A 14,633-nucleotide genomic window follows, 5' to 3' on the forward strand; every position below is an offset into this window, starting at 1 on the left:
TAAGTTATACAGGTGCCAAAGGTTCACTCTTAGCCAATAAAAAGACCAAGTATTGGGTTCAACAAAAGAGCAAATGGACAACCGAAGGCACCTCTGGTCTGGCGCACCGGATTGTCCGGTGTGCCACCGGACAGTGTCCGGTGCACCAGAGCACTCCAAGTCAAACTCGTCACCTTCGGGAAAATCCGGAGGCGCTCCGCTATAATTCACCGGACTGTCCGGTGTACACCTGACAGTGTCCGGTGCTCCAAGGAACGGCGCCTCAGGAACTCGCCAGCTTCGGGAATTCACAAAGGCTAGACCACTATAATTCACCGGACATGTCCGGTGTGCACCAGACTGTCCGGTGTGACAACGGAGCAACGGATATTTCGGCGCCAACGGCTACCTGCAGCGCATTAAATGCACGCCAGCGCGCGCAGAAGTCAGGCACGCCCATACTGGCGCACCGGACAATCTACAGTACATGTTCGGTGCGCCACCGGACATCCAGGCGGGCCGAGAAGACAGAGCTCCAACGGTCAGAACCCAACGGCTTTGGTGACGTGGCTGGCGCACCGGACTGTCCGGTGCACCATGCGACATACAGCCCCACCAAACGGCTAGTTTGGTGGTTGGGGCTATAAATACCCCCAACCACCCACCATTCATTGTATCCAAGTTTTCACACTTCCAACCACTCACAAGAGCTAGGCATTCAATTCTAGACACACTCAAGAGATCAAATCCTCTCCCAAATTCCACACAAAGTTTTTAGTGACTAGTGAGAGAAGATTTGCTTGTGTTCTTTCGAGCTCTTGCGCTTGGATTGCTTTCTTCTTTCTTGATTCTTTCTTGCAATCAAACTCACTTGTAATTGAGGCAAGAGACACCAATCTTGTGGTGGTCCTTGTAGGAACTGTGTGTTCCAAGTGATTGAGAAGAGAAAGCTCACTCGGTCCGAGGGACCGTTTGAGAGAGGGTAAGGGTTGAAAGAGACCCGGCCTTTGTGGCCTCCTCAACGGGGAGTAGGTTTGCGAGAACCGAACCTCGGTAAAACAAATCCTCGTGTCACACTCTTCATTCGCTTGCGATTTGTTTTGCGCCCTCTCTCTTGGACTCATTATTATTTCTAACGCTAACCCGGCTTGTAGTTGTGATTAATTTTGTAAATTTCAGTTTCGCCCTATTCACCCCCCTCTAGGCGACTATCAACGACTCTTTGGACGAAGGTTACGAAGAACATACCTTCGTAAGCACAACATATAAAAATGAAGAGGGATTCGTATGAAGTATAATAAACAACATGAACAATTAAATATGTTGTTATTATTGAATTGTTTTTATCTTATCATTATGAATGAATAGAAATGATAATTTATTACAAGTGTACCTTCGGCTTGAAGGAAGATAGAGAGTACGAGTGTGACGCAAAAGCAAAATGCCAAGTCAGCCTGAACAGTACGGGAGCACTATTCATCTATTTATAGGCACAGGACGCAGCCCATGTAAAATTACACCCATGCCCTTTACATTTGCTAATAACTTTATAGTAATCCATCGAGGTCTAAATAGCCTTTTCATCTTTAAGTCGGTTTCCTTTTCTGCTATCATGGCGAAGCTCCCCTGCGTATAGCTTCGGCTCTGTGCCCTCCTTCGTATTCCTTGTACTTCTTCACACTATGGTTTTGATCCAAGTCCGAAGGTACCTATTCATGTATTACACTCCAGAAACATTGTTAAATCACGTTTTTGAGGACCTTCGGAAGCCGGAGGCCCCCAACAACCACTAAACTAAATTTGTCGTTTTCATTTTTATGTGCAAATTTAGTTCATTTCAAATTTTGTTGGTTAGTAGCTAATAACATAATTTAGCCTAAAAAATATATTATGATTTTTATAATTATTTTGATAGGTTAGAGATCAGATAAGATAATAATTGGTACAAAATTAAATATGAAATGATGATGAAAAAATTTTAACATATTTTTCTAATACTTCCTTTATCCCAAAAAAGGCATATACTTTTTTTAAAAAAAAGTCTTTAAAGTGAAACTTTGACCACCAATTTCTTTTAAAACATGACATCAACGGATGCAAATTAAGCATCATATTGAAGTAATTTTGAATACAAATTCAATTATATAACATGCATACACTAATAATATATGTTTTTGTTGAATCCTTGGTCATAGTTTTAAAACATTGACTTTTATAAAAACACGCGCACCGGATGGAGGGAGTATAAGATATGATGTCCTCAATCAGTGTAATATGAACTTTAAATTTAACTTGTATATGAAGAAACGAAAAATCAAATCATCATATATTTTTATAGGCTAAATTATGCTATTAGCTACTAACCAACAAAAAATAAATTGAAAACTCAGTTTGTATATAAAAAATAAATAACAATTTCTTAAGGGATAAATTAAACCAACTTAAAGTAGTGAAAGGGTAATCAACTAAAAATATTTTAGGGGATTATGCGAACAATGTTCAAAGGTGAGGAGACTAATTTAGACTTTTCTACTGTTTTTAACATAATTTTGATTAAACTGAGAGACAAACAATTTTAAGTTTGACTATTGAATAGATTTAATGTATGAACATTTGATTTTCATAAATTCGATCAAATTTAAAATTGTTTAACTTATTAGAAAGTGAAATGCGCATTCTTTTCAAGATAGAGTGTGTATACGATAATCTTGCTAGGGATGACCAGACCACCAAACAGAGTAGATATTTACTTTAACAGTATAAACCGCTTTAGGGGGTGTTTGGTTGTAGGGACTAAAGTTTATCCGGGTCACATCAAGCATTTGACTTTAAAATAGGAGTATGAAATATAGACCCAACCAACTGGACTAGATTCGTCTCGTCTTTTAATCTTCGGCTGAGAAATTAGTTTTATAATCCGACTACATTTAATACCCGGAACAGAGGTTCAAACATTCGATATGACAGGGGCTAAATTTTAGTTTGGGGTAACCAAACACCCCCTTAGTCAAGGCTAAATATTAGACAAGTGGTAATTGAGGTCTTGTTCGGTTGTTAGGGATTAGAGCTCCGGATTGATTCCTAGCTGGATTACTTCTCTAATTTATATGGATTTTGACGAGCTGGAACGAATCTATGTTTATTTCCGTGGAAACGAACGGTCACTTAAGTAGAAGGAAATGGTAATTGCAATTAGACAAAGGTTGCTCAACTCAAGCGGCCAGGTCACTACCCCTTGCCGAAGGGAGAAAGTACTGGGGCCCACCGGCACCCACCCCCACCACTTGGCTTTGGCTGCATGGATTGCCTACCCATGTTGGTCCTTGATGCAATGTATCCGGCCCTCTTCTTCCTCCGTCCTCCGACCTCCGAGATTTGAAACCGTGCTGCGAATCCCCCACTCATAAAATTGACCACTCGTCCTCCCCCCTGCCCGTCATCATGCTTAATCTCTCTCCAGTTTCCCCCAGTTCCCGTTTCCATCTCCATCCTCCCCCCCGGGAGCAGGAGCTGCAGCCAGGAGTCGAGTCGGCGTCGTCACGGGAGATATCAGCTTCGCTATCACCGGATCCCCCTCTGCTCCCTCCGCACCTCCCATCTGCGCTCTCTGTTTTCTTCCGCGCACCCCGGCTGTTGGTGTCCCGTCCGGCAGCGTTGCTGGTGGCTGAATCCGAGCCTTTGAGGGGTCTGCTGCCGCCGCCGCCGCCGCTGTCACCGCTCTTGAGATCTCTTTATTGATCTGGAGAGATTAAAGAGGGATTCTTGCCTTCCTACTGGAGCAAGAGAAAGGGGAGAACGTGTTTCTTCAGGCGTGGTTGAACAGTGAGGACCGGAGAACAATGCGAGGTTCGGGATTTAAGGTAACTTTTTCCTGCTGCGCGATTTCGATATGTTTTAGGCGATTCTTCATCTTTCTTTTGATTGAGTTCTTCGGATTCTTCAAAGTTGGTGTTGTCCACACTAGCTTCTTTGCTGAAAATCTCTGGGGGAAAGGTTCGATAATCTTGCCACTGTGATCTACCCATCATCATCTAACACTTTGGTTCTATCTCCTTACAGATGTTCTGGCTTTAGGGGCAGTTCTTCTGAAGCAGGGGACGGGCGATTCGACCACCGGAGCTCAGATCTGATTACAAAACGTTCAGAAAACACAAGGCGTTCTCACACCGCCTTTCACTTCTTGCTTACTTTGGCAACCACTCACTGCGACTGGTCTCCACCTCCACCTACACCAAAGAACACATGGCAAGCCGATCTAGCGCGATGGAAGGAGGGGCGGCAATACAAAGGAGGAATGCCGTGAAGCGGCATCTGCAGCAGCGTCAGCAGGAGGCGGATTTCCTCGACAAGAAGGTCATCGCGTCCACCTACTTCAGCATCGGGGCGTTCCTCGTGCTCGCCTGCCTCACCGTCTCGCTGCTGATACTGCCGCTGGTGCTGCCTCCCCTGCCGCCGCCGCCGTCGCTGCTGTTGTGGCTGCCGGTCTGCCTGCTCGTCTTGCTGGTTGTACTGGCCTTCATGCCGACAGATGTGCGCAGCATGGCCTCCTCTTACCTGTAAATAGATAAATAGGTCTTGGCCAGATTTTCTGTGTTTTGCAGCTGCAGGATTCGTCCTAAGACGAGTCATGAGTGTAATGTGAAGCAACTTCTCCAGGGATAGATCTCAACCAAGTTTGGTAGCCATACGAAGTTATTGACTGGAATTTAGAACATATAGTTGTGCACAATTTCGAACATATCTTGTAGTGGAGAGCGGGCCGAGCACGTGCGAGTAACTCCAGCAGTAGCAAGTAGCAACCAAATCAGATTTGTGTGCTCACCTCTATTTTTATTGATCTAAATTTACGCTTTCAGTCTAACAGTAGAATTCAAATAAAGGCTCTCCAATTTCTTCTTATAGTCTGTGACCATGAGACCTGTAAGGCTATGATCGTGCATAATACTCGTTTGCACCGTAGACAAAGTAAAATTTAAAACAGGAGATAAGAATGACTAAACTGCTGTAGGTAGTCTAAGCCGCTTCTAGAATGCTCCCCACATTCTCAGTGTACTAGTTATATGCCCGTACGTTGTCACGGAAGTTAAAAATTGGTATAAAACATATATACAAAATGAGAAACATCACTATAATATGTAAAATCTGCGTGATAATTTATGTATCATTATGTTAGTAATAGAAGGCAGGTCTCCACAGACGATGGCGGTTCCGTATTTATTGGCGAAGATACTTACAACGGGAGTCAGCAAGGGACAGAAAGCGAAGACTATACTAAATTCACTGTGCTGAAGCTGAAGCAGGAGCTCACCAAGCACGGGTTTGGTGCTCAACTACTCCAGTTGAAAAATCCCAACAAGAAGGATATCGTTGCCTTATATGAAAAGCATGTCGTCGGCAAGTAGTTCCTCGGCAATACTTGTATTTATGCTTTATAGACTTCCCTCTGTAGCGTTGAAACTTTAATTGACACGATCGGATTGAAGCGAAACAATGCATGTAACTTAGTTTAAATCTCTGGTCTGTGTATTGCAACAATGGTGCAGTTCATTTTAGCATGCATCGTCGGCAAGTTTGTAGTTAGGATCGTGATTGAAATGCTTGTCTTTCCAACCCCAGCACAGGTTTTCTTGTAATGCTATGACGACAATCTATTCGGATTCCACGGTTTTGTGCTGTAATTTTATGCCATCGATCTTTTCAGATTCTAGGCAGTGTTGTACTGTTGTGGCTGACAGTCCCTATCCAATTTGTTAATAACTCAGTACAGTACAGCCTCGCGAGGTGAACACAGTCCACTGCAATGTTGTTTAAATGTCTATTCAGAGCCGACAATAAGTGCTTTATGTTCTGGCAGTAAATTTGACAGCTTTAAGTATGATGCATCTTTTAATCTTATCACATTGTTGCATGGCAAAAAGGGAGGAGCTTGTAAATGAACGTGAAGTTAGAGGGTAAGAACATGGCATTTTTTATACAATCCCAGCACAAGTAGTGAATTGTGTTCAGGTCCTGGGAGTTTGCACATGCTCCTAAATGCCTATTTATATCTGGCAAATTTGATAGGTTTGTATCTTGTCCTGAATTCTCGGTTCAAGGGGCAAAGCTAGCCCTTGCTGCATGGACAGTAAAGTTAGGCATGAAGTGGGGAGGCACAGCAGGGGCAGGAGGTGCCCTGTTTCCAGGCCCCCCTGGTCATACCCCATCATTGCTCCTGGGCTGTAGAGCTGATCAGCTCCGCCGTTTGCTTCTCTGAGGACGCTACTACCACCACCGCCACTCTGGTGATGGCCGGCAATAAACGCGTTGCTGCTGCCGGTGACTGCGGCGGCGGCAGGGACAATGACGGCGGACTCCCTGGCCATGGTGTAACCGCACTGCCTAGGATGCGTCTGGAAGAAGACCTTGGAGACGACGAGCTCGCCGTCGCGCTCCTCCTCGTCGGAGCCGAGGTGGTACTGGTGCATCACCCAGTTGTTCTCGGGCTTGCGCTGCTTGCCGTAGTTTGTGTAGAGCACCAGGATTTCTTGTACCCGCGGGGCCTGCTGTTGGACAGCACCGGCCTGGTCTTGCCCGTCTTGTGCCACCGCGTCTTGCCGCCGTCGTCGCCGCTGTGCACCTTCCGCCGCTTCCTCGTCCCCGTCGTGTACGCCCTGGACGGCCGGTGGAAGAAGTGCCGGACAAGCCCGTCCTTGCTCACACCTGAAACCAGCACAACGTCGGTAGATCATCATGCATATATATGGATGCACGCACGCAGATCTGAAACCAGCGAAAATTAAGCTACGGGTGCGTACGTAGCGGGGAGCCTCTCCGGGTGCGTGTAGCAGATGCCGTTCTCGCCGTCGATGGTGGGGATGAACTCGTCGACGAGGGGGTGGAGCTTCCGCGTGTCTGACCTCGCCTCCCCCTCCAAGTGCTCCAGCAGCTCCTGGTCCGTCCCTAAGATTTTGGCAAGGCAAGTCCTGGATCATTATGTTAGTAATAGAAGGCAGGTCTCCATACCATGACTGAACCAGCAGGCTCATCATAATGCTGATAGATCCCTAAGATTTTGGCAAGGCAAGTCTGGCTCCCCGTGTCCAGAGAATGGTTGACATGCCTGAAGTAATCAGGCGCAAATTTTATGAAGGAATCAAACTCTGTCTTCTTTATTTGCTTTATGATGAGCCTGCCATCAATTGTTCTTGCAAAGAATGCCTTGCTCTTCCCGCCCTGAGCATCCCACCTCTTGCAACGGCTCAATGAGGCAACGTATGCAAGCTCCGATGGGCAGCATTTCCTTCGGAGGTTGTAGAACTGGTTAGAGTGTACACAGATGACTGAGTACCTCCATTTGAGAGTTGTTGTCCCGTTGACATCTATTTCTGGATGGAGAGAGGACGATAGAAGAAGCGAGGTATCATAGCTGGAGAGGTCGTCAGACGAAATGCTTGCCTCAGAATCTGAAGACCACAGAGAAGTAGATGAACTTTCAGATAAAGAGTTGTAAGACTTGTCCATTGTTTTACTCCTTGTGGTATCTGCTGGTTCAGTCTCAGCGATAGCATCCATCAGTAAGTGTCGACGTTCCTCGGATACAGCAAGAGCTCGTGATATTATATTGGATATCTCATCCTCTGATACACACAAGATACTACCACCTGGAACTACTGTGAACTGTGGAGATCCCCCCATCTCCTCTAGATTCTCTGTGTTTGTACAAGGGGGATAAACGACTTGGACAGTAGTGGTTAACGACCTCAAACCTTTCCAAACATCCAACTTCCACTTCCTGCCTGAAAGCCAATCTGGACTCATTCACTGGGTTCCAAACCCATTTTTCTTCCCCCCGTCACACCCACAGTTTGTGTTGTGCTGATCATTGTAATGCTTATCTTTCCATGCATCATCAAGCAAGGCTGATGCAGTCCCTGCTTAACTGAACTTCTCTAGTTCCTTGATACATCTATTCTCAAGAGATGCTATGCTGCTCATGCGCTCACCGGCTTCAGCGGCTGCTGCAGTTTGGCCATTTGCCACTATTGCGTTTTCAGCAGGTGTACAATCTACAAGTTGGTGCAGCCGACGGTCCCACACATAAAGTTCCAGCAGAAGATCCTGATAGAGCCAATTTACATTAAGGATATCATCCACAGAGCTTGATTCCCTATTTCGATCAACAGCCTTTGCTAGAGAATCCTGGAATGATGTTAAAGGCAAGCCATGAAATAATGATTGCCAGAAATGCAGAGTAAATCAAATCAGTGCGACTGATGGAAGGTTCATCTCTGAAAGAGTTTACCATGAACTCAGCCTTCTCTTTAATAACATCTCTTCAAGTTGGGAAAGGTCTTTAACAGGAAACTGATCCTTGAGCTTCTGTAGTGCGCTTGTGACTTCCGAAAAAAGTGTAACTCCTGTAGCAAGAACCTTAAACAGGTGCAGCAGAGGCATTAGGCTCCAGCACTATGGATGTTCACAAAAGAAGCATGAGATGGGACCAACAATTGAGAATGAACGATACATACATTTCATATATCTTGCACGTACCAGTCGTGCATATCGGTATTGTGAAACTCAAGATTAGGCTGTGGTTTGCAGGCATTGTAAATTTCGACTGAGGACATTGCAACTTTGGAGCCCAACTGAAGTTGACACATCCCAAATAAATGAACAGAAAACGTAGTACAATACAATGGAAGCGAAACAATTTATGAAATGCAGCCGATGTTTTGAGTTTACCCAAAAAAGCGCAGACAATCCGTATTGAGTGAATGCCCGCATATTGACAGCCTTCTAGTGGTTGAGTGGCTTGAAAAACTGAGTTCAAGGAATTTCCCAAATGAAAGGTAGTGTGCTTCAGCTGACATTATCACCCTTCGTGATGATCTGGAGACCCCACTTTCATGTTCACACCTTAAGCATCTAGTCCACATCCAAATCTTTCCTTCTGATTCACCAGATAAACGATATTTAGGCAGCAAGTGTCTCATAAGAACAGTCAGATTCCCGTTGCGGTGAGTGCAGGAATACATGTGAGCCTCTGGAGGCTCTCCACATGAGGAACAGCTGAGATTCTGAAAAAGACACAATCATGAGACGTGAGCATATTCTTGAAATCGAGCTGGGCAAGGTTCCGTATCAGCCAAAAAGAATGGAAGCAACAAGACGCTTCAACCCACCACTCATCTTACCCCCTCTGTAGCATGAGTGCGCGCTCCTTCTCCTCCTCGCCGGCCTCGCCATGTTCGGCTAAGCATGGTGCTGGATCTGTGGAGCCGTCGGAGGTGTCGCACGCTCGTCGCCGTCGTGCCTTGCGGACGAGGAGGGGGCGTGCAGGAGCGCAGCCTGCGACTGCGTCTCCCGCATCCGACAGCGCCAAGTGATGGGAAGCCCACGATGTCGAAGACGATGTGGCCGAGCACTGTTGCCCATGCTACCGTCCTCACGGGGAACTCCGTGGGGAGGAAGGAGACATACTCGCGGTGGCACGAACAGAGATTGGGGCGTGGCGCGGTGGCGGCGGCTGGCGAAGAGATGCGCGTCAGTGTCGTCTTCGGGGTCGTGCGGGACATGGTGAGGGCCCTGCCCGGAGCAGAGATCGAGGCGTGGCGCGGTGGCGTCGACGTCTTCTTCAGGGTCGTGCGAGGCGCTCAACCTATCGCAACAGAGACGACGAAGGGATAAGCGAGAGAAGATGGAGAGGGGAGAGGACCACGGAGATTGGTTGGAGCGCAACGCGACGCGGGCGGGCGAACGATGGCGGAGGATGCGGACGCGGAGGGGAGGACCATGGAGGATGCGTCTGCCCGAAGCAGAGATCGAGGAGCGTTGATGGCGGGGCTCGTAGATGGCGGGCTGCGTTGATGGCGGGGCTCGTAGATGGCGGATCGAGGATGGCGGATCGAGGGTGCGTTGATGGCGGCCGCGCTGCAGGGCCCCGGATCGCAGGATCGACGTTGATGGCGGCTGGCGTCGCGGTGATGGCGGGGAGCAGACGGGCGGTGGGTGGGCAGAGGGATCGGCAGAACCAAAATGTGGACGCCTACAGTAGCGTCTTAAGAGTAGTAGAGATGTCCGGTGGTCGGATGCCTCTCCCCCTTTGCTTCCCTCCTTTTGGGGAGAGAACAAAATCCTCCTTTATAATTGGAGAGCTCTAATCTTCCCCACCTTCATTGATCAGTGTTTTTAACTTTAAATTTAGTTCTTTTCAAGTTTAATCACTTGATAACAATTTATATTATGGTACTACAAATACTTTAATATTTTTTAAAACTCCAAAAACTGATGAATAAAAGTCAAATAACTCTGTTAAAATGTAAAGGTTAACTAAATAGAGGGAATGGTTGGAGATAGGGATGAAAGTGGATATCTGAATTGTTTGGACAAATTCAATATTTTAAAAATAGACATGTATAAAATTTGATCCTGATATATTTCATATGTTATCAAGCATATTATTACAAATAAGAATAGAATTTTCCAGAAATTGTTTTATGATAAATTTGAACAGTGGCGGACGCAGAACAAAAATTCAGGAAGGGCCAAGAAACTATATGACAAAATCAACCAACACCGTAAAAAACTATTGTCACATAGAGTTTAAGTTTTATATCAATACATGATACAAGTTAAAAGAAGGAAATCATAAAAATAAAAAAAAACATAACGTTAAGTTTTTGTTGACCGAGGTAATTGCCTTCTTCTAGTTTTGACACGTTAAAATCATTGAATTATGAACTCATCGTCAATGAATTTGAAGGTCTCTTTCTAAGTGTAGCAAACCATTAAATCATTCAACCAATCATCTTCAATCTTGTTATGCAAGTAATAATAGGGTCAACTCAATTAGCTTGTAGACAAAGAGTAGTAATACTCATCAACAGATCAACTACTTATGAACTTATCTAATCCATTTCAGTTATGCAAAAATGCAAATCTAGCACAGGCATACAACTTGTCTGCTTGGTTAGTGCTTACCTTCCTGGAGAACTAGACTGACCTTCCTAGAGACCTAGACTGCTTGTTGATGAGAGCAGTGACAGGGAGCAGCGGCGCCTGCTGGAAGCCTGGAAGTGTAGCGGCGCCTGAGGAAAGGGTTCGAGCCTGCTACGCTGGCCCAAAGATGGAAGGAAGATGGCTGGACGCTGGGGCTACAGGGGCACGGGCAATGTCGCGCCAGGCTTGGACAGGGGCAGCCACACGAGTCACCGGTGTTGCCGTGCCTAGGTTGGGGCTCCATGCCTGTTCCTCGATGTGCACACGGCCACACCAAACGCCACAACAAACGGGAAGAACAAAGAAAGGAACGGTGGCGGTGGCTTGATAGAGATTGGATGGGATGACCAATGATGACAACAAGCAGGAGAGCGGGATGTTATTATGCCTTGGCTTGACACTTCGACAGAGAGACGGCCCACAGAGGTTGATTTTGGCCTATCCTATCTTTTAAATTTTCTGTATTTTATAGTAAATAATATTACATATATAAGTAATCTTAAAATTTTTAGGGGTGTTGGGGGCCTTCGTTTGTCGAAGGTCCTCAAAAACACGTTTAACCATTGGTTATCAACATGTTATTAAGTATTGCAGGAGCTTTGGCACCAGAACACCTTCGATGCAGGACGAGAAAGGAGCGAAGAAGCTAGCTTTGTCATGATAGCACAAGGAGATGATGTAAGGAGAAGGTGTCGTTCAGAATGACAAAAGCAAAAGACAATGTCGCCCTTGCATTATTTGCAAATCCTATGTACAATTATGGTGGGCATAAATATAATTTTGTACGAAGCTGTACGACTCCCTATCTCTACTACTCTATATGTTACCAGTGTAGGCGTGCACAGTACCTTTGTTCTGCCTCTCCGCGCATCGGCTGCTGCCGCGCGCAAATCCGCCGCACCCCCGGTCCCGCAAATCCGTCGCGCCAGCTCCGCCCGCTCGATTCCCCTCCCAGCGCCCGCATTCCCCGCCGCCGTCCTCGCGGCCGCAGCGCCCCCGGACCCGCGCCAGCAACGCCCGTAGTCCCCGCCGCGAGGACGCAGACGAGCGCAGCTGGAAGGCCCGCTACTGTGAATCATCTAGGCCCCTTTGGTAATGTTTTGGTAATCAATGACAACTACTTGTGGACTAACGATTCTTGGAGAAATAAGAATGCAGGGTTGGACCACAAAGAAATAAGATTGTTGGAGAGTCATACGCATTGGTTGTGGATCAGATGAAGGCAAAGGTATAATATAGGTTTTGCTTTTGCCGGTCTTGAGGAGTTTAGAGAAGATACCTGACCGGATTAGTAGGCTAGATAGCCGTACTATTAAGAGGGGTCAATGACTTAGATCTGTGTAAAACTTAGTGCCTCATAGAGCATCAAGTAGTTGCATTTACATAAGGACTAACAGCGCTTCTCATTTCATGTGTTAAAAGTTCATTCCAAAGCATGTTTGAATTTTGAGAAGTCTTGGTCGCGCGGACTGTCCGGCCCTAGGGGGCGGACTGTCCGCGATCCTCCAGAGGGTCCGAGGTTTGACTTTTCTGTGATTGACTCTGTATTCTTTTGCACTGCGGACCGTCCGGGCCTTAGGGCCGGACCGTCCGCAGTCCTGACCAAAAGAAGGGGGCTTCGGGTCAGTCCCTGAATTATAGGCGGACGGTCCGCCTGTGAGGCGCGGACGGTCCGCATGTGTCTAACTCGTTTTGGACAGGGACTGTGTGTTTTTATTGAGTTGTACTACGGACGGTCCGGGTGACCAGTCCGGACAGTACTGTCTCAGGTCGCGGACGGTCCGGGATTTATAGCCGGACGGTCCGCGTGTGTTAACTCCGTTTGATCCGAGGCTCAGGTGTTTGAAATTGCCAGGTCGCGGACGGTCCGACCTTGAAGGGCGGACTGTCCGGACCCACCTTTTGAGTCGACTCTGACATGTTCCAACGGTCATTATAGCCGTTATGGTGTACGGCGGACCGTCCGGCCCTAGGGCGCGGACGGTCCGCGCGTGCGCAGAACTGCCCTCTTTTGTGCATAACGGTTGGTTTTAGATGGGGGCCTATAAATAGAAGGGTAGCTCGTGTGTGAGTCCTCACTAGGCCATTCCTTGCACACATTGAGCTCATTTGTGATCCTCCAACTCACTCTCTCACACTCTTTGCTTAAGGTTGCATTCTAGTGAGAGATTGAGGGTTCCTAGTGCATTTGCATCATTTGGTGATTCTTGAGGCACTAGGTGGTACACCGAGCAAGCGTCGTTGGCTTGTTACTCTTGGAGGTTGCCGCCTCCTAGACGGCTCGGGTGATTGTCTCCGTCGAGCTCTCCAAGAAGATTGTGGAGAAGCCGCGGTGTTGATTGTGAGGGGTTCGCGCCTACCTCGTCGGAGCGGCAAAGGTGACATTAGTGGAATCGAGGTATTGAGTGATTTCTTGTCCACTTGGCTCAAGATCAAGTCGTGTCTTGATAGAGGAGCAAGTGAGAGCTTGAAGTCCACCTCAACGTGGATTAGGGGTGATCGGCAAATCACCGATACCACGGGATAAATTTCGGTGTCCATTTCTTCTAGCATTACTTATTACCTTGCAATTGATTAGTGTTTTGCTTATAGTTCTTCAAGTATTCAATCTCCGTAGTTGTCTTTCATACATTGTTTACTTATTGACACTAGTAAATTTATTTCCCTTGTTGTATTGATTAAATTTACTTAGTATTGTTGTTTTTAGTCAAAACCGTCTATTCACCCCCCCTCTAGCCGGTGTCCTAGATCCTACAAGTGGTATCAGAGCCGAGGACTCCATTGTTTGTGGATCTAATCATCCCGGAGTGGGACAAAATGGCTAGTAACAACAATGTGCACATAGGGAAGCCACCGCACTTTGATGGAAACAATTATGATTATTGGAAAATAAGAATGTCAATGCATCTTAGAGCAATGGGTGGAAAAATTTGGCCAATTGTCAGAGATGGATTTGTTGTATTGAAGGAAGATGAACCATCCGTTAGTGATAATGAGAATATCCTCACAAATGATCAAGCCATGAATGTCTTTTATGATGCTCTTGATATAAATGAGTTCAATCGTATCAAGAATCTCACAACCGCTCATGAGATTTGGGTAAAACTAATGGAAATTCATGAAGGAACTACAATTGTGAAGAGTGCCAAACTATATGTGTGCAAAGGGAAGTTTGAGCAATTTATTATGAAAGAAGATGAGAGTGTATCCGATATGTTCAATCGATTGAATGAGATTGTAAATGAACTCAAAGGACTTGGTTTTAATGTTCCGGATGTGGATTTCACACACAAGTTCCTTAGATCACTTCCGGAGAAATATGAGACTATTGTGACAATGCTAGTAAGGAGTGATCTATCTACAACCTCTCCAACCGAAGTATTGGGAGAAATTCTCACTCAAGATATATTTAAGAAGTCACAAGCCGATGCTTTAAGTTTGGCAAAGAAGGTGAAAAATGAATCTATTGCTCTCAAAGCCAAGGCCTCAAAGGCAATTGAAAAGGAAGATAGCAATGATGAAGAAAATGAAAGTGAGAGTGATGGTGACATGGCTTTATTTGTAAGGAAATTCAATAAATTCATGAAGATGAAAAGAGGTCAACCTAGAAGAGGTCAAACATCTAGAAGAAATGCTTTCAATGATAGAAAATGTTTTGAGTGTGGGGAACCCGGTCA

The 14,633-nt window shown here is 46.1% G+C and overlaps 1 protein-coding gene and 1 pseudogene across 1 annotated transcript; one reads left to right on the forward strand and one right to left on the reverse strand.

Moving 5' to 3' along the window:
• Window positions 1–3,364: 3,364 nt before the first annotated feature.
• On the forward strand, window positions 3,365–4,662 carry LOC100284300 (uncharacterized). The gene is made up of 2 exons (NM_001157195.1): window positions 3,365–3,839; window positions 4,039–4,662. The coding sequence occupies exon 2, from the start codon at window positions 4,222–4,224 to the stop codon at window positions 4,537–4,539; it is 318 nt and encodes a 105-aa protein (NP_001150667.1). The 5' UTR covers window positions 3,365–3,839; window positions 4,039–4,221; the 3' UTR covers window positions 4,540–4,662.
• Window positions 4,663–5,951: 1,289 nt separating this feature from the next.
• On the reverse strand, window positions 5,952–7,668 carry LOC103649363 (uncharacterized; annotated as a pseudogene).
• Window positions 7,669–14,633: the final 6,965 nt, after the last annotated feature.

This window comes from Zea mays, chromosome 2 (assembly GCF_902167145.1).
Source record: "Zea mays cultivar B73 chromosome 2, Zm-B73-REFERENCE-NAM-5.0, whole genome shotgun sequence".
Taxonomy (NCBI): domain Eukaryota; kingdom Viridiplantae; phylum Streptophyta; class Magnoliopsida; order Poales; family Poaceae; genus Zea; species Zea mays.